General features: G+C 53.7%; 1 protein-coding gene, 20 non-coding genes and 1 pseudogene across 21 annotated transcripts; all 22 read left to right on the top strand.

Moving 5' to 3' along the window:
* Positions 1-666: 666 nt before the first annotated feature.
* Positions 667-785, top strand: LOC126159447 (5S ribosomal RNA). Its single transcript, XR_007534310.1, has one exon. It is a non-coding gene; the product is annotated as a 5S ribosomal RNA (ribosomal RNA).
* An 846-nt stretch (positions 786-1,631) lies between these two features.
* Positions 1,632-1,750, top strand: LOC126159496 (5S ribosomal RNA). The gene has a single exon (XR_007534356.1). It is a non-coding gene; the product is annotated as a 5S ribosomal RNA (ribosomal RNA).
* Positions 1,751-2,582: 832 nt separating this feature from the next.
* LOC126159780 (5S ribosomal RNA) lies at positions 2,583-2,701 on the top strand. The gene has a single exon (XR_007534618.1). It is a non-coding gene; the product is annotated as a 5S ribosomal RNA (ribosomal RNA).
* An 820-nt stretch (positions 2,702-3,521) lies between these two features.
* On the top strand, positions 3,522-3,640 carry LOC126159495 (5S ribosomal RNA). Its single transcript, XR_007534355.1, has one exon. It is a non-coding gene; the product is annotated as a 5S ribosomal RNA (ribosomal RNA).
* An 832-nt stretch (positions 3,641-4,472) lies between these two features.
* LOC126159768 (5S ribosomal RNA) lies at positions 4,473-4,591 on the top strand. The gene has a single exon (XR_007534607.1). It is a non-coding gene; the product is annotated as a 5S ribosomal RNA (ribosomal RNA).
* Positions 4,592-5,428: 837 nt separating this feature from the next.
* On the top strand, positions 5,429-5,547 carry LOC126159493 (5S ribosomal RNA). The gene has a single exon (XR_007534353.1). It is a non-coding gene; the product is annotated as a 5S ribosomal RNA (ribosomal RNA).
* An 838-nt stretch (positions 5,548-6,385) lies between these two features.
* Positions 6,386-6,504, top strand: LOC126159678 (5S ribosomal RNA). Its single transcript, XR_007534526.1, has one exon. It is a non-coding gene; the product is annotated as a 5S ribosomal RNA (ribosomal RNA).
* An 835-nt stretch (positions 6,505-7,339) lies between these two features.
* Positions 7,340-7,458, top strand: LOC126159492 (5S ribosomal RNA). Its single transcript, XR_007534352.1, has one exon. It is a non-coding gene; the product is annotated as a 5S ribosomal RNA (ribosomal RNA).
* Positions 7,459-8,290: 832 nt separating this feature from the next.
* Positions 8,291-8,409, top strand: LOC126159491 (5S ribosomal RNA). The gene has a single exon (XR_007534351.1). It is a non-coding gene; the product is annotated as a 5S ribosomal RNA (ribosomal RNA).
* An 846-nt stretch (positions 8,410-9,255) lies between these two features.
* On the top strand, positions 9,256-9,374 carry LOC126159484 (5S ribosomal RNA). Its single transcript, XR_007534344.1, has one exon. It is a non-coding gene; the product is annotated as a 5S ribosomal RNA (ribosomal RNA).
* An 839-nt stretch (positions 9,375-10,213) lies between these two features.
* On the top strand, positions 10,214-10,332 carry LOC126159490 (5S ribosomal RNA). The gene has a single exon (XR_007534350.1). It is a non-coding gene; the product is annotated as a 5S ribosomal RNA (ribosomal RNA).
* Positions 10,333-11,170: 838 nt separating this feature from the next.
* On the top strand, positions 11,171-11,289 carry LOC126159489 (5S ribosomal RNA). Its single transcript, XR_007534349.1, has one exon. It is a non-coding gene; the product is annotated as a 5S ribosomal RNA (ribosomal RNA).
* Positions 11,290-12,125: 836 nt separating this feature from the next.
* LOC126159488 (5S ribosomal RNA) lies at positions 12,126-12,244 on the top strand. The gene has a single exon (XR_007534348.1). It is a non-coding gene; the product is annotated as a 5S ribosomal RNA (ribosomal RNA).
* Positions 12,245-13,081: 837 nt separating this feature from the next.
* Positions 13,082-13,200, top strand: LOC126159487 (5S ribosomal RNA). The gene has a single exon (XR_007534347.1). It is a non-coding gene; the product is annotated as a 5S ribosomal RNA (ribosomal RNA).
* An 837-nt stretch (positions 13,201-14,037) lies between these two features.
* On the top strand, positions 14,038-14,155 carry LOC126159761 (5S ribosomal RNA; annotated as a pseudogene).
* Positions 14,156-14,977: 822 nt separating this feature from the next.
* LOC126159439 (uncharacterized) lies at positions 14,978-15,910 on the top strand. The gene has a single exon (XM_049916548.1). It carries the CDS (start codon positions 14,978-14,980, stop codon positions 15,908-15,910), a length of 933 nt encoding a protein of 310 aa, XP_049772505.1.
* A 5,018-nt stretch (positions 15,911-20,928) lies between these two features.
* On the top strand, positions 20,929-21,047 carry LOC126159676 (5S ribosomal RNA). The gene has a single exon (XR_007534524.1). It is a non-coding gene; the product is annotated as a 5S ribosomal RNA (ribosomal RNA).
* Positions 21,048-21,903: 856 nt separating this feature from the next.
* LOC126159675 (5S ribosomal RNA) lies at positions 21,904-22,022 on the top strand. The gene has a single exon (XR_007534523.1). It is a non-coding gene; the product is annotated as a 5S ribosomal RNA (ribosomal RNA).
* An 852-nt stretch (positions 22,023-22,874) lies between these two features.
* LOC126159674 (5S ribosomal RNA) lies at positions 22,875-22,993 on the top strand. The gene has a single exon (XR_007534522.1). It is a non-coding gene; the product is annotated as a 5S ribosomal RNA (ribosomal RNA).
* Positions 22,994-23,844: 851 nt separating this feature from the next.
* Positions 23,845-23,963, top strand: LOC126159672 (5S ribosomal RNA). The gene has a single exon (XR_007534521.1). It is a non-coding gene; the product is annotated as a 5S ribosomal RNA (ribosomal RNA).
* An 853-nt stretch (positions 23,964-24,816) lies between these two features.
* Positions 24,817-24,935, top strand: LOC126159670 (5S ribosomal RNA). The gene has a single exon (XR_007534519.1). It is a non-coding gene; the product is annotated as a 5S ribosomal RNA (ribosomal RNA).
* An 850-nt stretch (positions 24,936-25,785) lies between these two features.
* Positions 25,786-25,904, top strand: LOC126159556 (5S ribosomal RNA). Its single transcript, XR_007534412.1, has one exon. It is a non-coding gene; the product is annotated as a 5S ribosomal RNA (ribosomal RNA).
* Positions 25,905-26,472: the final 568 nt, after the last annotated feature.

Here is a 26,472-nt window from a genome sequence, read left to right as displayed (position 1 = left end):
TGCCAAGAAGACTTTGAAAACGACAAAACACTACGAATCGGCAGGTGATTTCTGAAATACGTCACCGCCTATTGTTGTGTAGGTGTGTTGAGTTCCAAATTTGATTTGTAACCACGAACTTATTCCTTAGTCGTCTCGTCTCGTCTCGTCTCGTCCCGCAGACGTTTGTCGTGCTTGCGCTGTCATATGGACCACGACCCGAGCGGCAGCGAGCGGCAGTCGAGCAAAGTCGGGACAAGTCGGGACGGGGACAGGGACAGGGATAGGAATGGTGCGAATGCACTGCAAACTTACGCAGACACCTGGTGTGAGGCAAGGCGAGGCGAGGCGAGGAAGCCCACATCGCTACCAGTGGGCCACACCCCGCACAGGCCCTCCGCTGAACACCAGGGACAAGATGCGTCCTCCGCTAGTGTCGAAGGCTGCACGCGCCCAGCGAATGACAGGGGGTGCAACGAGCAGCAGTGCGTCTAACACACGCGGCGGTGCGCCCGCCAATTCGGCCGTCACTCTGCTGGGACGCCGGGCGCGCCTCCCCGCGCCGTCCTCGAGGAACTGGCGGTTGCGGAAGGAAGCGCTTTCGTCAAATGCGGCCGAAAACTAACATTTTGTGTGTTGGGAGAAAAGCCGAACGCGAATTCTGCCGTGCTCCTACATTAGATGAGCGCCAACGGCCATACCATGATGAATACACCGGTTCTCGTCCGATCACCGAAGTTAAGCATCATCGGGCCCGGCTAGTACTTGGATGGGTGACCGCCTGGGAAACCCGGGTGCTGTTGGCTCCCTTACTGTTTTTTTTTTGTTATGTCGCCAGCCCAATTTTCAAACTACCTTTCTGTTGTGACAAAGATGCTTCCTTAAGCCTTTTAAACTACTGTAATGGAACGAAAATGCAGTAATTAACTCAGTTTGAGGGAGAATGTGCTAACCAAGTTTGCCAAGAAGACTTTGAAAACGACAAAACACTACGAATCGGCAGGTGATTTCTGAAATACGTCACCGCCTATTGTTGTGTAGGTGTGTTGAGTTCCAAATTTGATTTGTAACCACGAACTTATTCCTTAGTCGTCTCGTCTCGTCTCGTCTCGTCCCGCAGACGTTTGTCGTGCTTGCGCTGTCATATGGACCACGACCCGAGCGGCAGCGAGCGGCAGTCGAGCAAAGTCGGGACAAGTCGGGACGGGGACAGGGACAGGGATAGGAATGGTGCGAATGCACTGCAAACTACGCAGACACCTGGTGTGAGGCGAGGCGAGGCGAGGCGTGGCGAGGCGAGGAAGCCCACATCGCTACCAGTGGGCCCTCCAGCACGACACTGCCACACCCCGCACAGGCCCTCCGCTGAACACCAGGGACAAGATGCGTCCTCCGCTAGTGTCGAAGGCTGCACGCGCCCAGCGAATGACAGGGGGTGCAACGAGCAGCAGTGCGTCTAACACACGCGGCGGTGCGCCCGCCAATTCGGCCGTCACTCTGCTGGGACGCCGGGCGTGCCTCCCCGCGCCGTCCTCGAGGAACTGGCGGTTGCGGAAGGAAGCGCTTTCGTCAAATGCGGCCGAAAACTAACATTTTGTGTGTTGGGAGAAAAGCCGAACGCGAATTCTGCCGTGGTCCTACATTAGATGAGCGCCAACGGCCATACCATGATGAATACACCGGTTCTCGTCCGATCACCGAAGTTAAGCATCATCGGGCTCGGCTAGTACTTGGATGGGTGACCGCCTGGGAAACCCGGGTGCTGTTGGCTCCCTTCCTGTTTTTTTTTTGTTATGTCGCCAGCCCAATTTTCAAACTACCTTTCTGTTGTGACAAAGAAGCTTCCTTAAGCCTTTTAAACTACTGTAATGGAACGAAAATGCAGTAATTAACTCAGTTTGAGGGAGAATGTGCTAACCAAGTTTGCCAAAAAGACTTTGAAAACGTCAAAACAGTACGAATCGGCAGGTGATTTCTGAAATACGTCACCGCCTATTGTTGTGTAGGAGTGTAGAGTTCCAAATTTGATTTGTAACCACGAATTTATTCCTTAGTCGTCTCGTCTCGTCTCGTCCCGCAGACGTTTGTCGTGCTTGCGCTGTCATATGGACTACGACCCGAGCGGCAGCGAGCGGCAGTCGAGCAAAGTCGGGACAAGTCGGGACGGGGACAGGGACAGGGATAGGAATGGTGCGAATGCACTGCAAACTTACGCAGACACCTGGTGTGAGGCGAGGCGAGGCGAGGCGAGGAAGCCCACATCGCTACCAGTGGGCCCTCCAGCACGACACTGCCACACCCCGCACAGGCCCTCCGCTGAACACCAGGGACAAGATGCGTCCTCCGCTAGTGTCGAAGGCTGCACGCGCCCAGCGAATGACAGGGGGTGCAACGAGCAGCAGTGCGTCTAACACACGCGGCGGTGCGCCCGCCAATTCGGCCGTCACTCTGCTGGGACGCCGGGCGCGCCTCCCCGCGCCGTCCTCGAGGAACTGGCGGTTGCGGAAGGAAGCGCTTTCGTCAAATGCGGCCGAAAACTAACATTTTGTGTGTTGGGAGAAAAGCCGAACGCGAATTCTGCCGTGCTCCTACATTAGATGAGCGCCAACGGCCATACCATGATGAATACACCGGTTCTCGTCCGATCACCGAAGTTAAGCATCATCGGGCCCGGCTAGTACTTGGATGGGTGACCGCCTGGGAAACCCGGGTGCTGTTGGCTCCCTTACTGTTTTTTTTTTTGTTATGTCGCCAGCCCAATTTTCAAACTACCTTTCTGTTGTGACAAAGATGCTTCCTTAAGCCTTTTAAACTACTGTAATGGAACGAAAATGCAGTAATTAACTCAGTTTGAGGGAGAATGTGCTAACCAAGTTTGCCAAGAAGACTTTGAAAACGACAAAACACTACGAATCGGCAGGTGATTTCTGAAATACGTCACCGCCTATTGTTGTGTAGGTGTGTTGAGTTCCAAATTTGATTTGTAACCACGAACTTATTCCTTAGTCGTCTCGTCTCGTCTCGTCTCGTCCCGCAGACGTTTGTCGTGCTTGCGCTGTCATATGGACCACGACCCGAGCGGCAGCGAGCGGCAGTCGAGCAAAGTCGGGACAAGTCGGGACGGGGACAGGGACAGGGATAGGAATGGTGCGAATGCACTGCAAACTTACGCAGACACCTGGTGTGAGGCAAGGCGAGGCGAGGCGAGGAAGCCCACATCGCTACCAGTGGGCCACACCCCGCACAGGCCCTCCGCTGAACACCAGGGACAAGATGCGTCCTCCGCTAGTGTCGAAGGCTGCACGCGCCCAGCGAATGACAGGGGGTGCAACGAGCAGCAGTGCGTCTAACACACGCGGCGGTGCGCCCGCCAATTCGGCCGTCACTCTGCTGGGACGCCGGGCGTGCCTCCCCGCGCCGTCCTCGAGGAACTGGCGGTTGCGGAAGGAAGCGCTTTCGTCAAATGCGGCCGAAAACTAACATTTTGTGTGTCGGGAGAAAAGCCGAACGCGAATTCTGCCGTGCTCCTACATTAGATGAGCGCCAACGGCCATACCATGATGAATACACCGGTTCTCGTCCGATCACCGAAGTTAAGCATCATCGGGCTCGGCTAGTACTTGGATGGGTGACCGCCTGGGAAACCCGGGTGCTGTTGGCTCCCTTCCTGTTTTTTTTTTGTTATGTCGCCAGCCCAATTTTCAAACTACCTTTCTGTTGTGACAAAGATGCTTCCTTAAGCCTTTTAAACTACTGTAATGGAACGAAAATGCAGTAATTAACTCAGTTTGAGGGAGAATGTGCTAACCAAGTTTGCCAAAAAGACTTTGAAAACGTCAAAACAGTACGAATCGGCAGGTGATTTCTGAAATACGTCACCGCCTATTGTTGTGTAGGAGTGTAGAGTTCCAAATTTGATTTGTAACCACGAATTTATTCCTTAGTCATCTCGTCTCGTCTCGTCCCGCAGACGTTTGTCGTGCTTGCGCTGTCATATGGACTACGACCCGAGCGGCAGCGAGCGGCAGTCGAGCAAAGTCGGGACAAGTCGGGACGGGGACAGGGACAGGGATAGGAATGGTGCGAATGCACTGCAAACTTACGCAGACACCTGGTGTGAGGCGAGGCGAGGCGAGGCGAGGAAGCCCACATCGCTACCAGTGGGCCCTCCAGCACGACACTGCCACACCCCGCACAGGCCCTCCGCTGAACACCAGGGACAAGATGCGTCCTCCGCTAGTGTCGAAGGCTGCACGCGCCCAGCGAATGACAGGGGGTGCAACGAGCAGCAGTGCGTCTAACACACGCGGCGGTGCGCCCGCCAATTCGGCCGTCACTCTGCTGGGACGCCGGGCGCGCCTCCCCGCGCCGTCCTCGAGGAACTGGCGGTTGCGGAAGGAAGCGCTTTCGTCAAATGCGGCCGAAAACTAACATTTTGTGTGTTGGGAGAAAAGCCGAACGCGAATTCTGCCGTGCTCCTACATTAGATGAGCGCCAACGGCCATACCATGATGAATACACCGGTTCTCGTCCGATCACCGAAGTTAAGCATCATCGGGCCCGGCTAGTACTTGGATGGGTGACCGCCTGGGAAACCCGGGTGCTGTTGGCTCCCTTACTGTTTTTTTTTTGTTATGTCGCCAGCCCAATTTTCAAACTACCTTTCTGTTGTGACAAAGATGCTTCCTTAAGCCTTTTAAACTACTGTAATGGAACGAAAATGCAGTAATTAACTCAGTTTGAGGGAGAATGTGCTAACCAAGTTTGCCAAGAAGACTTTGAAAACGACAAAACACTACGAATCGGCAGGTGATTTCTGAAATACGTCACCGCCTATTGTTGTGTAGGTGTGTTGAGTTCCAAATTTGATTTGTAACCACGAACTTATTCCTTAGTCGTCTCGTCTCGTCTCGTCTCGTCCCGCAGACGTTTGTCGTGCTTGCGCTGTCATATGGACCACGACCCGAGCGGCAGCGAGCGGCAGTCGAGCAAAGTCGGGACAAGTCGGGACGGGGACAGGGACAGGGATAGGAATGGTGCGAATGCACTGCAAACTTACGCAGACACCTGGTGTGAGGCAAGGCGAGGCGAGGCGAGGAAGCCCACATCGCTACCAGTGGGCCCTCCAGCACGACACTGCCACACCCCGCACAGGCCCTCCGCTGAACACCAGGGACAAGATGCGTCCTCCGCTAGTGTCGAAGGCTGCACGCGCCCAGCGAATGACAGGGGGTGCAACGAGCAGCAGTGCGTCTAACACACGCGGCGGTGCGCCCGCCAATTCGGCCGTCACTCTGCTGGGACGCCGGGCGTGCCTCCCCGCGCCGTCCTCGAGGAACTGGCGGTTGCGGAAGGAAGCGCTTTCGTCAAATGCGGCCGAAAACTAACATTTTGTGTGTCGGGAGAAAAGCCGAACGCGAATTCTGCCGTGCTCCTACATTAGATGAGCGCCAACGGCCATACCATGATGAATACACCGGTTCTCGTCCGATCACCGAAGTTAAGCATCATCGGGCTCGGCTAGTACTTGGATGGGTGACCGCCTGGGAAACCCGGGTGCTGTTGGCTCCCTTACTGTTTTTTTTTTTGTTATGTCGCCAGCCCAATTTTCAAACTACCTTTCTGTTGTGACAAAGATGCTTCCTTAAGCCTTTTAAACTACTGTAATGGAACGAAAATGCAGTAATTAACTCAGTTTGAGGGAGAATGTGCTAACCAAGTTTGCCAAGAAGACTTTGAAAACGACAAAACACTACGAATCGGCAGGTGATTTCTGAAATACGTCACCGCCTATTGTTGTGTAGGTGTGTTGAGTTCCAAATTTGATTTGTAACCACGAACTTATTCCTTAGTCGTCTCGTCTCGTCTCGTCTCGTCCCGCAGACGTTTGTCGTGCTTGCGCTGTCATATGGACTACGACCCGAGCGGCAGCGAGCGGCAGTCGAGCAAAGTCGGGACAAGTCGGGACGGGGACAGGGACAGGGATAGGAATGGTGCGAATGCACTGCAAACTTACGCAGACACCTGGTGTGAGGCGAGGCGAGGCGAGGCGAGGAAGCCCACATCGCTACCAGTGGGCCCTCCAGCACGACACTGCCACACCCCGCACAGGCCCTCCGCTGAACACCAGGGACAAGATGCGTCCTCCGCTAGTGTCGAAGGCTGCACGCGCCCAGCGAATGACAGGGGGTGCAACGAGCAGCAGTGCGTCTAACACACGCGGCGGTGCGCCCGCCAATTCGGCCGTCACTCTGCTGGGACGCCGGGCGCGCCTCCCCGCGCCGTCCTCGAGGAACTGGCGGTTGCGGAAGGAAGCGCTTTCGTCAAATGCGGCCGAAAACTAACATTTTGTGTGTTGGGAGAAAAGCCGAACGCGAATTCTGCCGTGCTCCTACATTAGATGAGCGCCAACGGCCATACCATGATGAATACACCGGTTCTCGTCCGATCACCGAAGTTAAGCATCATCGGGCCCGGCTAGTACTTGGATGGGTGACCGCCTGGGAAACCCGGGTGCTGTTGGCTCCCTTACTGTTTTTTTTTTGTTATGTCGCCAGCCCAATTTTCAAACTACCTTTCTGTTGTGACAAAGATGCTTCCTTAAGCCTTTTAAACTACTGTAATGGAACGAAAATGCAGTAATTAACTCAGTTTGAGGGAGAATGTGCTAACCAAGTTTGCCAAGAAGACTTTGAAAACGACAAAACAGTACGAATCGGCAGGTGATTTCTGAAATACGTCACCGCCTATTGTTGTGTAGGTGTGTTGAGTTCCAAATTTGATTTGTAACCACGAACTTATTCCTTAGTCGTCTCGTCTCGTCTCGTCTCGTCCCGCAGACGTTTGTCGTGCTTGCTTTCATATGGACCACGACCCGAGCGGCAGCGAGCGGCAGTCGAGCAAAGTCGGGACAAGTCGGGACGGGGACAGGGACAGGGATAGGAATGGTGCGAATGCACTGCAAACTTACGCAGACACCTGGTGTGAGGCAAGGCGAGGCGAGGCGAGGAAGCCCACATCGCTACCAGTGGGCCCTCCAGCACGACACTGCCACACCCCGCACAGGCCCTCCGCTGAACACCAGGGACAAGATGCGTCCTCCGCTAGTGTCGAAGGCTGCACGCGCCCAGCGAATGACAGGGGGTGCAACGAGCAGCAGTGCGTCTAACACACGCGGCGGTGCGCCCGCCAATTCGGCCGTCACTCTGCTGGGACGCCGGGCGTGCCTCCCCGCGCCGTCCTCGAGGAACTGGCGGTTGCGGAAGGAAGCGCTTTCGTCAAATGCGGCCGAAAACTAACATTTTGTGTGTTGGGAGAAAAGCCGAACGCGAATTCTGCCGTGCTCCTACATTAGATGAGCGCCAACGGCCATACCATGATGAATACACCGGTTCTCGTCCGATCACCGAAGTTAAGCATCATCGGGCTCGGCTAGTACTTGGATGGGTGACCGCCTGGGAAACCCGGGTGCTGTTGGCTCCCTTACTGTTTTTTTTTTGTTATGTCGCCAGCCCAATTTTCAAACTACCTTTCTGTTGTGACAAAGATGCTTCCTTAAGCCTTTTAAACTACTGTAATGGAACGAAAATGCAGTAATTAACTCAGTTTGAGGGAGAATGTGCTAACCAAGTTTGCCAAGAAGACTTTGAAAACGACAAAACAGTACGAATCGGCAGGTGATTTCTGAAATACGTCACCGCCTATTGTTGTGTAGGTGTGTTGAGTTCCAAATTTGATTTGTAACCACGAACTTATTCCTTAGTCGTCTCGTCTCGTCTCGTCCCACAGACGTTTGTCGTGCTTGCGCTGTCATATGGACCACGACCCGAGCGGCAGCGAGCGGCAGTCGAGCAAAGTCGGGACAAGTCGGGACGGGGACAGGGACAGGGATAGGAATGGTGCGAATGCACTGCAAACTTACGCAGACACCTGGTGTGAGGCAAGGCGAGGCGAGGCGAGGAAGCCCACATCGCTACCAGTGGGCCCTCCAGCACGACACTGCCACACCCCGCACAGGCCCTCCGCTGAACACCAGGGACAAGATGCGTCCTCCGCTAGTGTCGAAGGCTGCACGCGCCCAGCGAATGACAGGGGGTGCAACGAGCAGCAGTGCGTCTAACACACGCGGCGGTGCGCCCGCCAATTCGGCCGTCACTCTGCTGGGACGCCGGGCGTGCCTCCCCGCGCCGTCCTCGAGGAACTGGCGGTTGCGGAAGGAAGCGCTTTCGTCAAATGCGGCCGAAAACTAACATTTTGTGTGTTGGGAGAAAAGCCGAACGCGAATTCTGCCGTGCTCCTACATTAGATGAGCGCCAACGGCCATACCATGATGAATACACCGGTTCTCGTCCGATCACCGAAGTTAAGCATCATCGGGCTCGGCTAGTACTTGGATGGGTGACCGCCTGGGAAACCCGGGTGCTGTTGGCTCCCTTACTGTTTTTTTTTTGTTATGTCGCCAGCCCAATTTTCAAACTACCTTTCTGTTGTGACAAAGATGCTTCCTTAAGCCTTTTAAACTACTGTAATGGAACGAAAATGCAGTAATTAACTCAGTTTGAGGGAGAATGTGCTAACCAAGTTTGCCAAAAAGACTTTGAAAACGTCAAAACAGTACGAATCGGCAGGTGATTTCTGAAATACGTCACCGCCTATTGTTGTGTAGGAGTGTAGAGTTCCAAATTTGATTTGTAACCACGAATTTATTCCTTAGTCGTCTCGTCTCGTCTCGTCCCGCAGACGTTTGTCGTGCTTGCGCTGTCATATGGACCACGACCCGAGCGGCAGCGAGCGGCAGTCGAGCAAAGTCGGGACAAGTCGGGACGGGGACAGGGACAGGGATAGGAATGGGGCGAATGCACTGCAAACTACGCAGACACCTGGTGTGAGGCGAGGCGAGGCGAGGCGAGGCGTGGCGAGGCGAGGAAGCCCACATCGCTACCAGTGGGCCCTCCAGCACGACACTGCCACACCCCGCACAGGCCCTCCGCTGAACACCAGGGACAAGATGCGTCCTCCGCTAGTGTCGAAGGCTGCACGCGCCCAGCGAATGACAGGGGGTGCAACGAGCAGCAGTGCGTCTAACACACGCGGCGGTGCGCCCGCCAATTCGGCCGTCACTCTGCTGGGACGCCGGGCGCGCCTCCCCGCGCCGTCCTCGAGGAACTGGCGGTTGCGGAAGGAAGCGCTTTCGTCAAATGCGGCCGAAAACTAACATTTTGTGTGTTGGGAGAAAAGCCGAACGCGAATTCTGCCGTGCTCCTACATTAGATGAGCGCCAACGGCCATACCATGATGAATACACTGGTTCTCGTCCGATCACCGAAGTTAAGCATCATCGGGCCCGGCTAGTACTTGGATGGGTGACCGCCTGGGAAACCCGGGTGCTGTTGGCTCCCTTCCTGTTTTTTTTTTTTGTTATGTCGCCATCCCAAATTTCAAACTACCTTTCTGTTGTGACAAAGATGCTTCCTTAAGCCTTTTAAACTACTGTAATGGTACGAAAATGCAGTAATTAACTCAGTTTGAGGGAGAATGTGCTAACCAAGTTTGCCAAAAAGACTTTGAAAACGTCAAAACAGTACGAATCGGCAGGTGATTTCTGAAATACGTCACCGCCTATTGTTGTGTAGGAGTGTAGAGTTCCAAATTTGATTTGTAACCACGAATTTATTCCTTAGTCGTCTCGTCTCGTCTCGTCTCGTCCCGCAGACGTTTGTCGTGCTTGCGCTGTCATATGGACCACGACCCGAGCGGCAGCGAGCGGCAGTCGAGCAAAGTCGGGACAAGTCGGGACGGGGACAGGGACAGGGATAGGAATGGTGCGAATGCACTGCAAACTTACGCAGACACCTGGTGTGAGGCAAGGCGAGGCGAGGCGAGGAAGCCCACATCGCTACCAGTGGGCCCTCCAGCACGACACTGCCACACCCCGCACAGGCCCTCCGCTGAACACCAGGGACAAGATGCGTCCTCCGCTAGTGTCGAAGGCTGCACGCGCCCAGCGAATGACAGGGGGTGCAACGAGCAGCAGTGCGTCTAACACACGCGGCGGTGCGCCCGCCAATTCGGCCGTCACTCTGCTGGGACGCCGGGCGTGCCTCCCCGCGCCGTCCTCGAGGAACTGGCGGTTGCGGAAGGAAGCGCTTTCGTCAAATGCGGCCGAAAACTAACATTTTGTGTGTTGGGAGAAAAGCCGAACGCGAATTCTGCCGTGCTCCTACATTAGATGAGCGCCAACGGCCATACCATGATGAATACACCGGTTCTCGTCCGATCACCGAAGTTAAGCATCATCGGGCTCGGCTAGTACTTGGATGGGTGACCGCCTGGGAAACCCGGGTGCTGTTGGCTCCCTTACTGTTTTTTTTTTTGTTATGTCGCCAGCCCAATTTTCAAACTACCTTTCTGTTGTGACAAAGATGCTTCCTTAAGCCTTTTAAACTACTGTAATGGAACGAAAATGCAGTAATTAACTCAGTTTGAGGGAGAATGTGCTAACCAAGTTTGCCAAAAAGACTTTGAAAACGTCAAAACAGTACGAATCGGCAGGTGATTTCTGAAATACGTCACCGCCTATTGTTGTGTAGGAGTGTAGAGTTCCAAATTTGATTTGTAACCACGAATTTATTCCTTAGTCGTCTCGTCTCGTCTCGTCTCGTCCCGCAGACGTTTGTCGTGCTTGCGCTGTCATATGGACCACGACCCGAGCGGCAGCGAGCGGCAGTCGAGCAAAGTCGGGACAAGTCGGGACGGGGACAGGGACAGGGATAGGAATGGTGCGAATGCACTGCAAACTTACGCAGACACCTGGTGTGAGGCAAGGCGAGGCGAGGCGAGGAAGCCCACATCGCTACCAGTGGGCCCTCCAGCACGACACTGCCACACCCCGCACAGGCCCTCCGCTGAACACCAGGGACAAGATGCGTCCTCCGCTAGTGTCGAAGGCTGCACGCGCCCAGCGAATGACAGGGGGTGCAACGAGCAGCAGTGCGTCTAACACACGCGGCGGTGCGCCCGCCAATTCGGCCGTCACTCTGCTGGGACGCCGGGCGTGCCTCCCCGCGCCGTCCTCGAGGAACTGGCGGTTGCGGAAGGAAGCGCTTTCGTCAAATGCGGCCGAAAACTAACATTTTGTGTGTTGGGAGAAAAGCCGAACGCGAATTCTGCCGTGCTCCTACATTAGATGAGCGCCAACGGCCATACCATGATGAATACACCGGTTCTCGTCCGATCACCGAAGTTAAGCATCATCGGGCTCGGCTAGTACTTGGATGGGTGACCGCCTGGGAAACCCGGGTGCTGTTGGCTCCCTTACTGTTTTTTTTTTGTTATGTCGCCAGCCCAATTTTCAAACTACCTTTCTGTTGTGACAAAGATGCTTCCTTAAGCCTTTTAAACTACTGTAATGGAACGAAAATGCAGTAATTAACTCAGTTTGAGGGAGAATGTGCTAACCAAGTTTGCCAAAAAGACTTTGAAAACGTCAAAACAGTACGAATCGGCAGGTGATTTCTGAAATACGTCACCGCCTATTGTTGTGTAGGAGTGTAGAGTTCCAAATTTGATTTGTAACCACGAATTTATTCCTTAGTCGTCTCGTCTCGTCCCGCAGACGTTTGTCGTGCTTGCGCTGTCATATGGACCACGACCCGAGCGGCAGCGAGCGGCAGTCGAGCAAAGTCGGGACAAGTCGGGACGGGGACAGGGACAGGGATAGGAATGGGGCGAATGCACTGCAAACTACGCAGACACCTGGTGTGAGGCGAGGCGAGGCGAGGCGTGGCGAGGCGAGGAAGCCCACATCGCTACCAGTGGGCCCTCCAGCACGACACTGCCACACCCCGCACAGGCCCTCCGCTGAACACCAGGGACAAGATGCGTCCTCCGCTAGTGTCGAAGGCTGCACGCGCCCAGCGAATGACAGGGGGTGCAACGAGCAGCAGTGCGTCTAACACACGCGGCGGTGCGCCCGCCAATTCGGCCGTCACTCTGCTGGGACGCCGGGCGCGCCTCCCCGCGCCGTCCTCGAGGAACTGGCGGTTGCGGAAGGAAGCGCTTTCGTCAAATGCGGCCGAAAACTAACATTTTGTGTGTTGGGAGAAAAGCCGAACGCGAATTCTGCCGTGCTCCTACATTAGATGAGCGCCAACGGCCATACCATGATGAATACACCGGTTCTCGTCCGATCACCGAAGTTAAGCATCATCGGGCTCGGCTAGTACTTGGATGGGTGACCGCCTGGGAAACCCGGGTGCTGTTGGCTCCCTTACTGTTTTTTTTTTGTTATGTCGCCAGCCCAATTTTCAAACTACCTTTCTGTTGTGACAAAGATGCTTCCTTAAGCCTTTTAAACTACTGTAATGGAACGAAAATGCAGTAATTAACTCAGTTTGAGGGAGAATGTGCTAACCAAGTTTGCCAAAAAGACTTTGAAAACGTCAAAACAGTACGAATCGGCAGGTGATTTCTGAAATACGTCACCGCCTATTGTTGTGTAGGAGTGTAGAGTTCCAAATTTGATTTGTAACCACGAATTTATTCCTTAGTCGTCTCGTCTCGTCTCGTCTCGTCCCGCAGACGTTTGTCGTGCTTGCGCTGTCATATGGACCACGACCCGAGCGGCAGCGAGCGGCAGTCGAGCAAAGTCGGGACAAGTCGGGACGGGGACAGGGACAGGGATAGGAATGGTGCGAATGCACTGCAAACTTACGCAGACACCTGGTGTGAGGCAAGGCGAGGCGAGGCGAGGAAGCCCACATCGCTACCAGTGGGCCCTCCAGCACGACACTGCCACACCCCGCACAGGCCCTCCGCTGAACACCAGGGACAAGATGCGTCCTCCGCTAGTGTCGAAGGCTGCACGCGCCCAGCGAATGACAGGGGGTGCAACGAGCAGCAGTGCGTCTAACACACGCGGCGGTGCGCCCGCCAATTCGGCCGTCACTCTGCTGGGACGCCGGGCGTGCCTCCCCGCGCCGTCCTCGAGGAACTGGCGGTTGCGGAAGGAAGCGCTTTCGTCAAATGCGGCCGAAAACTAACATTTTGTGTGTTGGGAGAAAAGCCGAACGCGAATTCTGCCGTGCTCCTACATTAGATGTGCGCCAACGGCCATACCATGATGAATACACCGGTTCTCGTCCGATCACCGAAGTTAAGCATCATCGGGCTCGGCTAGTACTTGGATGGGTGACCGCCTGGGAAACCCGGGTGCTGTTGGCTCCCTTACTGTTTTTTTTTTTGTTATGTCGCCAGCCCAATTTTCAAACTACCTTTCTGTTGTGACAAAGATGCTTCCTTAAGCCTTTTAAACTACTGTAATGGAACGAAAATGCAGTAATTAACTCAGTTTGAGGGAGAATGTGCTAACCAAGTTTGCCAAAAAGACTTTGAAAACGTCAAAACAGTACGAATCGGCAGGTGATTTCTGAAATACGTCACCGCCTATTGTTGTGTAGGAGTGTAGAGTTCCAAATTTGATTTGTAACCACGAATTTATTCCTTAGTCGTCTCGTCTCGTCCCGCAGACGTTTGTCGTGCTTGCGCTGTCATATGGACTACGACCCGAGCGGCAGCGAGCGGCAGTCGAGCAAAGTCGGGACAAGTCGGGACGGGGACAGGGACAGGGATAGGAATGGTGCGAATGCACTGCAAACTACGCAGACACCTGGTGTGAGGCGAGGCGAGGCGAGGCGTGGCGAGGCGAGGAAGCCCACATCGCTACCAGTGGGCCCTCCAGCACGACACTGCCACACCCCGCACAGGCCCTCCGCTGAACACCAGGGACAAGATGCGTCCTCCGCTAGTGTCGAAGGCTGCACGCGCCCAGCGAATGACAGGGGGTGCAACGAGCAGCAGTGCGTCTAACACACGCGGCGGTGCTCCCGCCAATTCGGCCGTCACTCTGCTGGGACGCCGGGCGTGCCTCCCCGCGCCGTCCTCGAGGAACTGGCGGTTGCGGAAGGAAGCGCTTTCGTCAAATGCGGCCGAAAACTAACATTTTGTGTGTTGGGAGAAAAGCCGAACGCGAATTCTGCCGTGCTCCTACATTAGATGAGCGCCAACGGCCATACCATGATGAATACACCGGTTCTCGTCCGATCACCGAAGTTAAGCATCATCGGGCCCGGCTAGTACTTGGCTGGCTGTCCGCCTGGCAACACCTCGGTGCCGAGCGAGCAGTGTTTTCCTTGTGCGACTTGGCCGGCGGCGCCTCGCGTGTCGTCTGCTTACTTTGCCACGTGGCTTTCTTTCTACTGAACTGTAAGTAATGGATATTCTTTACGATGATAGTGAAGAGCGACAGAACAATGTTCAGTGTGAATTCGAACGTTCCGTCGAGAAACCCTCGGCTTTTGAGATCAATCGTTGGTTAATTGAGGATTTGTTGTTGTCTACTAATGACGTACTCGGTATTCAGTTCGATACGTTCTTAAATTCTGTGTTCTTAAAACTCAAATCTTCCGATCTGTGTGATGCTGTAGTTTCTGTTAATGACGGTGTTCGCAAATTTCGACACCTTAACGGAAATATTAGTAATGTCACTGTGTCTCACGCTGGTTTTGGTCTTCGACATATACGGATATTTAACCTTCCGTTTGAAATACGTAATGACACTATTTCTCGTCACTTGCGGCCATATGGCACTGTTTTATCTGTCGTGAAGCAGAAATGGTCGTCTGCGTATATATTTCAAGTCGAGAACGGTGTGCGCAGTGTTAAGATGGTGGTTAGGCAGCATATTCCGTCTTTTATTTTGGTAAACGGTCACCGTGCGTTTGTCACGTACAGTGGCCAGCCACAAACTTGCTCCTTTTGTAATGGTGTTGGCCATTATAGGCAGGATTGTCCGAAGCGAAAACGGCCTGTTCAGCTACCGCTTGAGGCCGATTTGCAAGGAGTTAGTTTTGCTTCCGTCGCCGCAACGGTCTTGGGTTCCGCCCCCCCCGCGCCCGCGCGGCGTGCGGCAGATGTTAATCTTGCTGCCGCCGCGGAAGCGATGGATGTGTCTGCTGATCATAGTGTCTCTGCTGTTGCGACTACCGGCCAGGACTCTTTGTCCACGGTTTCGGAAAACGTGCCTGCTGTTGTTCAACCGGTTGTGGGTGCTGTTGTATCGGAGACAGTCTCTGACTCCGTGCCGCAGTCGGTAACCGATGTTGTTTCGCGCCCTAATTCGGACTCTGTTGCCCCCACTGTGTCGCAGGCGGAGCCCTCTCCTTCTGTGCCTGCACCCGTCGTTGCACCCTCTGACGTTTCTGAGCCTCTTCCTGTTGCGGAATCGAGCGATGTTTTTGTGGAACCAAAACCGCAGCGGGATGAAGCTCGTTCTCGCAGTTCCAGTAGGCAACGCTTCCGCAGTGCCAGTAGCTCCCCTTCCTACGACAGAGGTTTAGCGCGAGGTGACCGTAGTCCGTCCCCAGTAGGGCGCCCCCCCGCCTCTTCTTGGGCGTCGCAACGCCGCGCCGGGCGGCGCGACCTCGACGTGGAGCTACGGCCGCCTCAGGCTGCCGGCTCCGGGCGTCAGCCGCCGCGCAAACAACAACAACAGCAGCAGCGTGCCTCCTCTCGCCACGCACAGTCAGCTGATCTGAGTGTTGCAGCGCAGCAACGTGACGTTGCTGTTCGCCATCTACGGACTGTGTTAAGTCAACCCGCCTCTGTAGATGTGCCTGTTTTAGCGCCAGACACGGTTTCGGCTGTGACTGCGGCATCTCTGTCGACTAAACGGAAGGCAGAGGATGTACACCGTCGTCGCGCTGGTCCTTCTATTCACGACCGCGTGTCGGTGCCTTCTTCCGACGTGGAGATGTCCGTTAAGGATTCTGTGTCGGTCGCTTCTGGCGTGACGGCTACTGCCACCCTGCCGCCCCTCTCCCCCTTCGAGCCTTCGGAGTGGGCGAAGGATGTTGTGGAGGGTGGGGAGACGTAGTGTGTGTCCTGTGTGCCCCCTCCCCTGTCGCGCACCTGCACCTCCCGTGTTTTATGTGTGTTTTACTTTTGTGTGTGTCTTTTAATTGTGTGAGTCTATGACTTACGATTTTAGCCAGTGGAATGTTGTCACCATTAATCTTAACAAATTGAGTCACCCGTGTAAGATACTGGCTTTTAAGAACTTTTTACGTGATCACCACTGCCATGTTGTGTTTTTACAAGAGGTGACGCGTGATGCCCTTGTCTTTTTACACGATTTTAGTGACTTTACTGTTATTGACAATGTTTTACCGGATCACAGTACAGGAACTGCCATTTTAGTACGTTCTGACCTCGCTATTTCAAATGTTGCTATTTTACCTAATGGTCGTGCCGTTAGTTGCACTATACTGGGCGTTGTATTTGTTAACGTCTATGCTCCGTCTGGGAACGATAAGCCGGCGAGAGCTGTTTTTTATGGGCAGGAATTGTGTGCGCTGTTACACCGGAATGTGGATGCTTTAGTTGTAGGCGGCGATTTTAATTGCGTTTTAGATGTTGTTGATCAGGTGCCTCGTCCTAACATTTGTCGCGAGCTCGGCGACTTGGTTCGCAGTTTTCAGCTCGTTGATACGTGGCGTGTTTTAAACCCTGATGTTACGCATTTTACTCATTTTTATCCCACGGGGCACAGCCGCCTGGACAGAATTTACGTTTCTGCCCCGCTTTCTGCCCGTATTTGCCGCACGGAAATGTTTCCCGTGCTGTTTTCTGATCATTCCGGTTACCTTTGTCAGCTTTTATTGCCTAGATTTTGTGTTCCCAGGCGAAAGAATTTGTGGAAATTTAATTGTGCATTATTGAACGACGACCATTTTGTGACGTGTTTTACCAATCTGTGGCAGAAATTGCTCGGGACCAAGCGAGGTGACTGTAGTGTGCTGGAGTGGTGGGTCGGGGAGGCCAAGCCGGTGATCAGGCGGTTTTTAATGGATTTTAGCCGCGAGGCGGCTCGGTGGCGTCGCGCTACCGCCCGCTTCCATCAGGCGTGTTTACAAGACCTCGCGCTGCGCGTGACGTCACAGCCTGCCTTGCTGCCCGCTTTTAAGCAGTTCCAGCGTAAGCTTCTCGCTGATTTGCGTGCTGTTAGTGGCGGTGTCGTCGTCCGCAGCCAGCCTGCGGGGGTTGTGGATGGCGAACCATTGTCGCTTTATCATCTGCATAGGGAACGCAGGCGGCGCGCCCGTCTGCACATCGGTACCTGGAAACAGTGCGACGGTAGACGGACTACTGTCCAGTCCGACATTGAGCGGGATGTTTTTACTCATTTTAGTTCCCTTTTCCGTGCGCTGGATGTTGATTGTATTGCGTTGCGGGATTTTTTACACGTCATACCTCATGTTTTAACTCGTACGGATAGGACGCTTTTAAATGCTGCTTATGTACCTGACGACCTGTACGATGCTATCCGAGGAAGCCCTAAAAGTAAATCGCCTGGTCCCGACGGCATTCCTGCTGAATTTTATCTGAAATTTTATGATCTTTTTCGTGATGTTTTTGTGGCTCTTTTAAATGAAATACGGGATGGTGCTGTTATCCCTGCTGCGTTTGAGGAGGGGGTAGTGACATTGGTTCCCAAATCGACTGCGACGCCCTGCATTGACGCTGTTCGGCCGATCACTTTACTGAACGCCGATTTTAAGATTGTAACGCGATGCGTGGCTCAACGCCTTAAAGTTGTTTTACCGTCGGTCCTCAGTGATAGTCAATCATGTGCTGTGCAGGGTCGAAACATTTTTGATGCCGTCCTCGCCTATCGCGACTGTATCGGTTTTGTTAAAAGTGCGAGACTGCCGACAGCTGCCATCTTCTTAATTGATTTCAAAAATGCTTTCGACCGCATTAGCCATGTGTACCTCCGCCAGGTTCTTGTGCGGATGGGCTTCGGTTTTAAGTTTACGACTGTGGTAAAGCATCTTTTACAAAATGCGACGTCACGTGTTAGTGTCAATGGCCACTTGACGCCAGCTTTCCGTGTTGGGCGCTCGGTGCGGCAGGGGTGTCCCCTTTCAATGGCCCTTTTTTCTGTAGCTTTAGATCCGTTGCTGCGAATTATCGGCCGCGACTGCCGTGGCATTCAGATAGGGACGCACCGCCTCATTTGCAAGGCGTACGCCGACGATCTTGGCGTTTTTCTTGGCCATTCTGATGACGTTGACACTCTATATGGTGCACTGCAACGCTTTGAAAAAGCTACAGGTGCCATTGTCAACCCAACTAAGACTGTTTGTTTGCCTCTTACACCCCGCGCACGGTCCATACAGCGGAGCTGGTTTTGTGTCCGCGAACAGCACAAAGTCCTGGGCGTGCTTTTTTCTTCTCGTCCACAACGGATGGAGGCGCTCAATTGGCGGTCTACGCTCCATAAGGTGCGCGCCGTTGCCAAGATCTATGCGGCTCGCACGTTGGCGCTTCGTGACAAGGTGGCCTTGATCAATACTAACATTCTGGCCAGGGTGTGGTACCTCGCACAGGTCCTTCCACTGCCTCGGCAGTTGGAACGTGCCCTCAAGCAGGCGGTGTATTGGTTTTTATGGCGAGGTGACATTTTTAAAGTCTAGTATGACACCTGTACTCTAAGCCCGACAGATGGTGGTTTGGGTTTAGTAGATCTTCGCGCGAAGTGCTCTGCTCTCCTTTGGAAACGGACCACCGTTGTTATGGAGAGGGCCCCGAACGGTACCACTGCGGCGGTCTTCAGTATGTATCGTCCTCTATCAGTGGAGGCGCCGGTGAATGTCGCGCACATTCCCTTTTTTCTTAACTATGTGCGTCGTTACTATATGGACAACAGCTACCTCGCGCTATGTGACGTTCCCAGTCTTCGAGTCTGCGACGTCGTTTCTGCTTTCCGTGGATCACCTGTGCGTTGTAAGTGGGAGTATCGGCTACCGTGGTATAATTGGGTCGCGGTATGGAAAAATCTTGCCAGCCATGTTCTTCCTCCCTCTGTACACGCCGTGTGGTACAGGGTTGTGCATCGTACCTTCCCTACAAATTCGAAGCTCCATTCCATCAACCTCATCTCGTCTGGAGCTTGCGACTTGTGTGATGCGGAAGATACACTTGAACACCGTTTAGTGTGTGGACATTTTTGCAGTGTTTGGGATGCCGCCAGAGATATGATTCGCCTAATCACTCGAGTGGATACGCGTTCAGTCTTGCCGACCGACGCCTTAATTCCTCAATGCGTCGCCTACCCGAATACAAAGAAGAATGCTACGGTGTGGCTCCTGGGTCATACCGTTTTTGCAATGTTTCACCTGAAATTGACTACTGAATTGGACTTTCTTACCTATTTATGGACTCAGCATGAACAAACTGAAGCTTTGCCTGGCTATCGTGCTACTTTTGCAAATTTTTTGAAGGTTGCACTTGCTCATGCCTTTTCCCGGATGTCGGTGGATGCTTAACATGTTTATGACGGTTTGGTATACTATTCTATTTTGACCGCTCAAGCTGTGTTTTTCAAGGAACGAACACTTATGGAAATACGTGTACTCAGAGGAACTCTTTTTTTTTCTTATCTGTGTCTTTTTTTATTTCCGGTACAGTTTACCTTTTTCTTGATTCTGATTTTTTATGCTGTGGACATCGGCACTTTTATTTACAAGCACTGGTTTTCTCCTGTAGGTCTCCCATGTGGCGGCAGTGATATTTTCAATTTTCACTAGTGTTACCACGCAGTGACTTTCATTTTTTTGTTTTTTTTTTCCTTTTCGTTTCACTTGTCCACCTGATGGACTTTACCCCTCAGTTTTACTGGTGTGGAACTTTCCCGGTAATAGTGACACTAAGGAAGTGGTTTTATTTCTACTGGATTTTGTTTCCCTGGCGGAGTCATTGTCTCCATGCAGAAGATTGCTGGATTATGGTTTTTTTTTTCTCTTGCCGCTTTTTCCCGACGGACGTCGACCGTTTTAAGGACACCAAAGGCGGATACAGACTTTCTTTTCGTCCGTTCGTCGTGGGACATGGAGTCAACAGCACCTTCATAGCTCATGAAGCTCGCCAATAGAAGGCATTTTGTGGAGAGCGACACGGCCGGGCTATAAGGGGAGATGGGAGGCCCGACATAAAAAAAAAAAAAAAAAAAAAAAAAAAAAAAAAAAGGTGCTGCTGGCTCCCTTCCTGTTTTTTTTTTTGTTATGTCGCCAGCCCAATTTTCAAACTACCTTTCTGTTGTGACAAAGATGCTTCTTTAAGCCTTTTAAACTACTGTAATGGTACGAAAATGCAGTAATTAACTCAGTTTGAGGGAGAATGTGCTAACCAAGTTTGCCAAGAAGACTTTGAAAACGACAAAATAGTACGAATCGGCAGGTGATTTCTGAAATACGTCACCGCCTATTGTTGTGTAGGAGTGTAGAGTTCCAAATTTGATTTGTAACCACGAATTTATTCCTTAGTCGTCTCGTCTCGTCTCGTCTCGTCTCGTCCCGCAGACGTTTGTCGTGCTTGCGCTGTCATATGGACCACGACCCGAGCGGCAGCGAGCGGCAGTCGAGCAAAGTCGGCACAAGTCGGGACGGGGACAGGGACAGGGATAGGAATGGTGCGAATGCACTGCAAACTACGCAGACACCTGGTGTGAGGCGAGGCGAGGCGAGGCGAGGCGAGGCGAGGAAGCCCACATCGCTACCAGTGGGCCCTCCAGCACGACACTGCCACACCCCGCACAGGCCCTCCGCTGAACACCAGGGACAAGATGCGTCCTCCGCTAGTGTCGAAGGCTGCACGCGCCCAGCGAATGACAGGGGGTGCAACGAGCAGCAGTGCGTCTCACACACGCGGCGGTGCGCCCGCCAATTCGGCCGTCACTCTGCTGGGACGCCGGGCGCGCCTCCCCGCGCCGTCCTCGAGGAACTGGCGGTTGCGGAAGGAAGCGCTTTCGTCAAATGCGGCCGAAAACTAACATTTTGTGTGTTGGGAGAAAAGCCGAACGCGAATTCTGCCGTGCTCCTACATTAGATGAGCGCCAACGGCCATACCATGATGAATACACCGGTTCTCGTCCGATCACCGAAGTTAAGAATCATCGGGCCCGGCTAGTACTTGGATGGGTGACCACCTGGGAAACCCGGGTGCTGTTGGCTCCCTTCCTGTTTTTTTTTTGTTATGTCGCCAGCCCAATTTTCAAACTACCTTTCTGTTGTGACAAAGATGCTTCCTTAAGCCTTTTAAACTACTGTAATGGTACGAAAATGCAGTAATTAACTCAGTTTGAGGGAGAATGTGCTAACCAAGTTTGCCAAGAAGACTTTGAAAACGACAAAACAGTACGAATCGGAAGGTGATTTCTGAAATACGTCACCGCCTATTGTTGTGTAGGAGTGTAGAGTTCCAAATTTGATTTGTAACCACGAATTTATTCCTTAGTCGTCTCGTCTCGTCTCGTCTCGTCTCGTCCCGCAGACGTTTGTCGTGCTTGCGCTGTCATATGGACCACGACCCGAGCGGCAGCGAGCGGCAGTCGAGCAAAGTCGGCACAAGTCGGGACGGGGACAGGGACAGGGATAGGAATGGTGCGAATGCACTGCAAACTACGCAGACACCTGGTGTGAGGCGAGGCGAGGCGAGGCGAGGCGAGGCGAGGCGAGGAAGCCCACATCGCTACCAGTGGGCCCTCCAGCACGACACTGCCACACCCCGCACAGGCCCTCCGCTGAACACCAGGGACAAGATGCGTCCTCCGCTAGTGTCGAAGGCTGCACGCGCCCAGCGAATGACAGGGGCTGCAACGAGCAGCAGTGCGTCTCACACACGCGGCGGTGCGCCCGCCAATTCGGCCGTCACTCTGCTGGGACGCCGGGCGCGCCTCCCCGCGCCGTCCTCGAGGAACTGGCGGTTGCGGAAGGAAGCGCTTTCGTCAAATGCGGCCGAAAACTAACATTTTGTGTGTTGGGAGAAAAGCCGAACGCGAATTCTGCCGTGCTCCTACACTAGATGAGCGCCAACGGCCATACCATGATGAATACACCGGTTCTCGTCCGATCACCGAAGTTAAGAATCATCGGGCCCGGCTAGTACTTGGATGGGTGACCACCTGGGAAACCCGGGTGCTGTTGGCTCCCTTCCTGTTTTTTTTTTTGTTATGTCGCCAGCCCAATTTTCAAACTACCTTTCTGTTGTGACAAAGATGCTTCCTTAAGCCTTTTAAACTACTGTAATGGTACGAAAATGCAGTAATTAACTCAGTTTGAGGGAGAATGTGCTAACCAAGTTTGCCAAGAAGACTTTGAAAACGACAAAACAGTACGAATCGGAAGGTGATTTCTGAAATACGTCACCGCCTATTGTTGTGTAGGAGTGTAGAGTTCCAAATTTGATTTGTAACCACGAATTTATTCCTTAGTCGTCTCGTCTCGTCTCGTCTCGTCTCGTCCCGCAGACGTTTGTCGTGCTTGCGCTGTCATATGGGCCACGACCCGAGCGGCAGCGAGCGGCAGTCGAGCAAAGTCGGCACAAGTCGGGACGGGGACAGGGACAGGGATAGGAATGGTGCGAATGCACTGCAAACTACGCAGACACCTGGTGTGAGGCGAGGCGAGGCGAGGCGAGGCGAGGCGAGGAAGCCCACATCGCTACCAGTGGGCCCTCCAGCACGACACTGCCACACCCCGCACAGGCCCTCCGCTGAACACCAGGGACAAGATGCGTCCTCCGCTAGTGTCGAAGGCTGCACGCGCCCAGCGAATGACAGGGGGTGCAACGAGCAGCAGTGCGTCTCACACACGCGGCGGTGCGCCCGCCAATTCGGCCGTCACTCTGCTGGGACGCCGGGCGCGCCTCCCCGCGCCGTCCTCGAGGAACTGGCGGTTGCGGAAGGAAGCGCTTTCGTCAAATGCGGCCGAAAACTAACATTTTGTGTGTTGGGAGAAAAGCCGAACGCGAATTCTGCCGTGCTCCTACATTAGATGAGCGCCAACGGCCATACCATGATGAATACACCGGTTCTCGTCCGATCACCGAAGTTAAGAATCATCGGGCCCGGCTAGTACTTGGATGGGTGACCACCTGGGAAACCCGGGTGCTGTTGGCTCCCTTCCTGTTTTTTTTTTGTTATGTCGCCAGCCCAATTTTCAAACTACCTTTCTGTTGTGACAAAGATGCTTCCTTAAGCCTTTTAAACTACTGTAATGGTACGAAAATGCAGTAATTAACACAGTTTGAGGGAGAATGTGCTAACCAAGTTTGCCAAGAAGACTTTGAAAACGACAAAACAGTACGAATCGGAAGGTGATTTCTGAAATACGTCACCGCCTATTGTTGTGTAGGAGTGTAGAGTTCCAAATTTGATTTGTAACCACGAATTTATTCCTTAGTCGTCTCGTCTCGTCTCGTCTCGTCTCGTCCCGCAGACGTTTGTCGTGCTTGCGCTGTCATATGGACCACGACCCGAGCGGCAGCGAGCGGCAGTCGAGCAAAGTCGGCACAAGTCGGGACGGGGACAGGGACAGGGATAGGAATGGTGCGAATGCACTGCAAACTACGCAGACACCTGGTGCGAGGCGAGGCGAGGCGAGGCGAGGCGAGGCGAGGAAGCCCACATCGCTACCAGTGGGCCCTCCAGCACGACACTGCCACACCCCGCACAAGCCCTCCGCTGAACACCAGGGACAAGATGCGTCCTCCGCTAGTGTCGAAGGCTGCACGCGCCCAGCGAATGACAGGGGCTGCAACGAGCAGCAGTGCGTCTCACACACGCGGCGGTGCGCCCGCCAATTCGGCCGTCACTCTGCTGGGACGCAGGGCGCGCCTCCCCGCGCCGTCCTCGAGGAACTGGCGGTTGCGGAAGGAAGCGCTTTCGTCAAATGCGGCCGAAAACTAACATTTTGTGTGTTGGGAGAAAAGCCGAACGCGAATTCTGCCGTGCTCCTACATCAGATGTGCGCCAACGGCCATACCATGATGAATACACCGGTTCTCGTCCGATCACCGAAGTTAAGAATCATCGGGCCCGGCTAGTACTTGGATGGGTGACCACCTGGGAAACCCGGGTGCTGTTGGCTCCCTTCCTGTTTTTTTTTTTTGTTATGTCGCCAGCCCAACTTTCAAACTACCTTTCTGTTGTGACAAAGATGCTTCCTTAAGCCTTTTACACTACTGTAATGGTACGAAAATGCAGTAATTAACTCAGTTTGAGGGAGAATGTGCTAACCAAGTTTGCCAAGAAGACTTTGAAAACGACAAAACAGTACGAATCGGAAGGTGATTTCTGAAATACGTCACCGCCTATTGTTGTGTAGGAGTGTAGAGTTCCAAATTTGATTTGTAACCACGAATTTATTCCTTAGTCGTCTCGTCTCGTCTCGTCTCGTCTCGTCTCGTCCCGCAGACGTTTGTCGTGCTTGCGCTGTCATATGGACCACGACCCGAGCGGCAGCGAGCGGCAGTCGAGCAAAGTCGGCACAAGTCGGGACGGGGACAGGGACAGGGATAGGAATGGTGCGAATGCACTGCAAACTACGCAGACACCTGGTGTGAGGCGAGGCGAGGCGAGGCGAGGCGAGGAAGCCCACATCGCTACCAGTGGGCCCTCCAGCACGACACTGCCACACCCCGCACAGGCCCTCCGCTGAACACCAGGGACAAGATGCGTCCTCCGCTAGTGTCGAAGGCTGCACGCGCCCAGCGAATGACAGGGGGTGCAACGAGCAGCAGTGCGTCTCACACACGCGGCGGTGCGCCCGCCAATTCGGCCGTCACTCTGCTGGGACGCCGGGCGTGCCTCCCCGCGCCGTCCTCGAGGAACTGGCGGTTGCGGAAGGAAGCGCTTTCGTCAAATGCGGCCGAAAACTAACATTTTGTGTGTTGGGAGAAAAGCCGAACGCGAATTCTGCCGTGCTCCTACATTAGACGAGCGCCAACGGCCATACCATGATGAATACACCGGTTCTCGTCCGATCACCGAAGTTAAGAATCATCGGGCCCGGCTAGTACTTGGATGGGTGACCACCTGGGAAACCCGGGTGCTGTTGGCTCCCTTCCTGTTTTTTTTTTTTTTGTTATGTCGCCAGCCCAATTTTCAAACTACCTTTCTGTTGTGACAAAGATGCTTCCTTAAGCCTTTTAAACTACTGTAATGGTACGAAAATGCAGTAATTAACTCAGTTTGAGGGCGAATGTGCTAACCAAGTTTGCCAAGAAGACTTTGAAAACGACAAAATAGTACGAATCGGCAGGTGATTTCTGAAATACGTCACCGCCTATTGTTGTGTAGGAGTGTAGAGTTCCAAATTTGATTTGTAACCACGAATTTATTCCTTAGTCGTCTCGTCTCGTCTCGTCTCGTCCCGCAGACGTTTGTCGTGCTTGCGCTGTCATATGGACCACGACCCGAGCGGCAGCGAGCGCCAGTCGAGCAAAGTCGGGACAAGTCGGGACGGGGACAGGGACAGGGATAGGAATGGTGCGAATGCACTGCAAACTACGCAGACACCTGGTGTGAGGCGAGGCGAGGCGAGGCGAGGCGAGGCGAGGAAGCCCACATCGCTACCAGTGGGCCCTCCAGCACGACACTGCCACACCCCGCACAGGCCCTCCGCTGAACACCAGGGACAAGATGCGTCCTCCGCTAGTGTCGAAGGCTGCACGCGCCCAGCGAATGACAGGGGGTGCAACGAGCAGCAGTGCGTCTCACACACGCGGCGGTGCGCCCGCCAATTCGGCCGTCACTCTGCTGGGACGCCGGGCGTGCCTCCCCGCGCCGTCCTCGAGGAACTGGCGGTTGCGGAAGGAAGCGCTTTCGTCAAATGCGGCCGAAAACTAACATTTTGTGTGTTGGGAGAAAAGCCGAACGCGAATTCTGCCGTGCTCCTACATTAGATGAGCGCCAACGGCCATACCATGATGAATACACCGGTTCTCGTCCGATCACCGAAGTTAATCATCATCGGGCCCGGCTAGTACTTGGATGGGTGACCACCTGGGAAACCCGGGTGCTGTTGGCTCCCTTCCTGTTTTTTTTTTTTTTGTTATGTCGCCAGCCCAATTTTCAAACTACCTTTCTGTTGTGACAAAGATGCTTCCTTAAGCCTTTTAAACTACTGTAATGGTACGAAAATGCAGTAATTAACTCAGTTTGAGGGCGAATGTGCTAACCAAGTTTGCCAAGAAGACTTTGAAAACGACAAAATAGTACGAATCGGCAGGTGATTTCTGAAATACGTCACCGCCTATTGTTGTGTAGGAGTGTAGAGTTCCAAATTTGATTTGTAACCACGAATTTATTCCTTAGTCGTCTCGTCTCGTCTCGTCCCGCAGACGTTTGTCGTGCTTGCGCTGTCATATGGACTACGACCCGAGCGGCAGCGAGCGGCAGTCGAGCAAAGTCGGGACAAGTCGGGACGGGGACAGGGACAGGGATAGGAATGGTGCGAATGCACTGCAAACTTACGCAGACACCTGGTGTGAGGCGAGGCGAGGCGAGGCGAGGAAGCCCACATCGCTACCAGTGGGCCCTCCAGCACGACACTGCCACACCCCGCACAGGCCCTCCGCTGAACACCAGGGACAAGA

This window comes from Schistocerca cancellata, unplaced genomic scaffold, assembly GCF_023864275.1.
Source record: "Schistocerca cancellata isolate TAMUIC-IGC-003103 unplaced genomic scaffold, iqSchCanc2.1 HiC_scaffold_1144, whole genome shotgun sequence".
Classification (NCBI taxonomy): Eukaryota; Metazoa; Arthropoda; class Insecta; order Orthoptera; family Acrididae; genus Schistocerca; species Schistocerca cancellata.
Note: the sequence above shows the minus strand (reverse complement) of the source record. Positions and strands in the feature narration are given on the sequence as shown.

Bases quoted from the DNA above. Each gene is read 5' to 3' on its own strand.
- LOC126159439 (XM_049916548.1), top strand. From the start codon at position 14,978: ATGGATGTGTCTGCTGATCATAGTGTCTCTGCTGTTGCGACTACCGGC.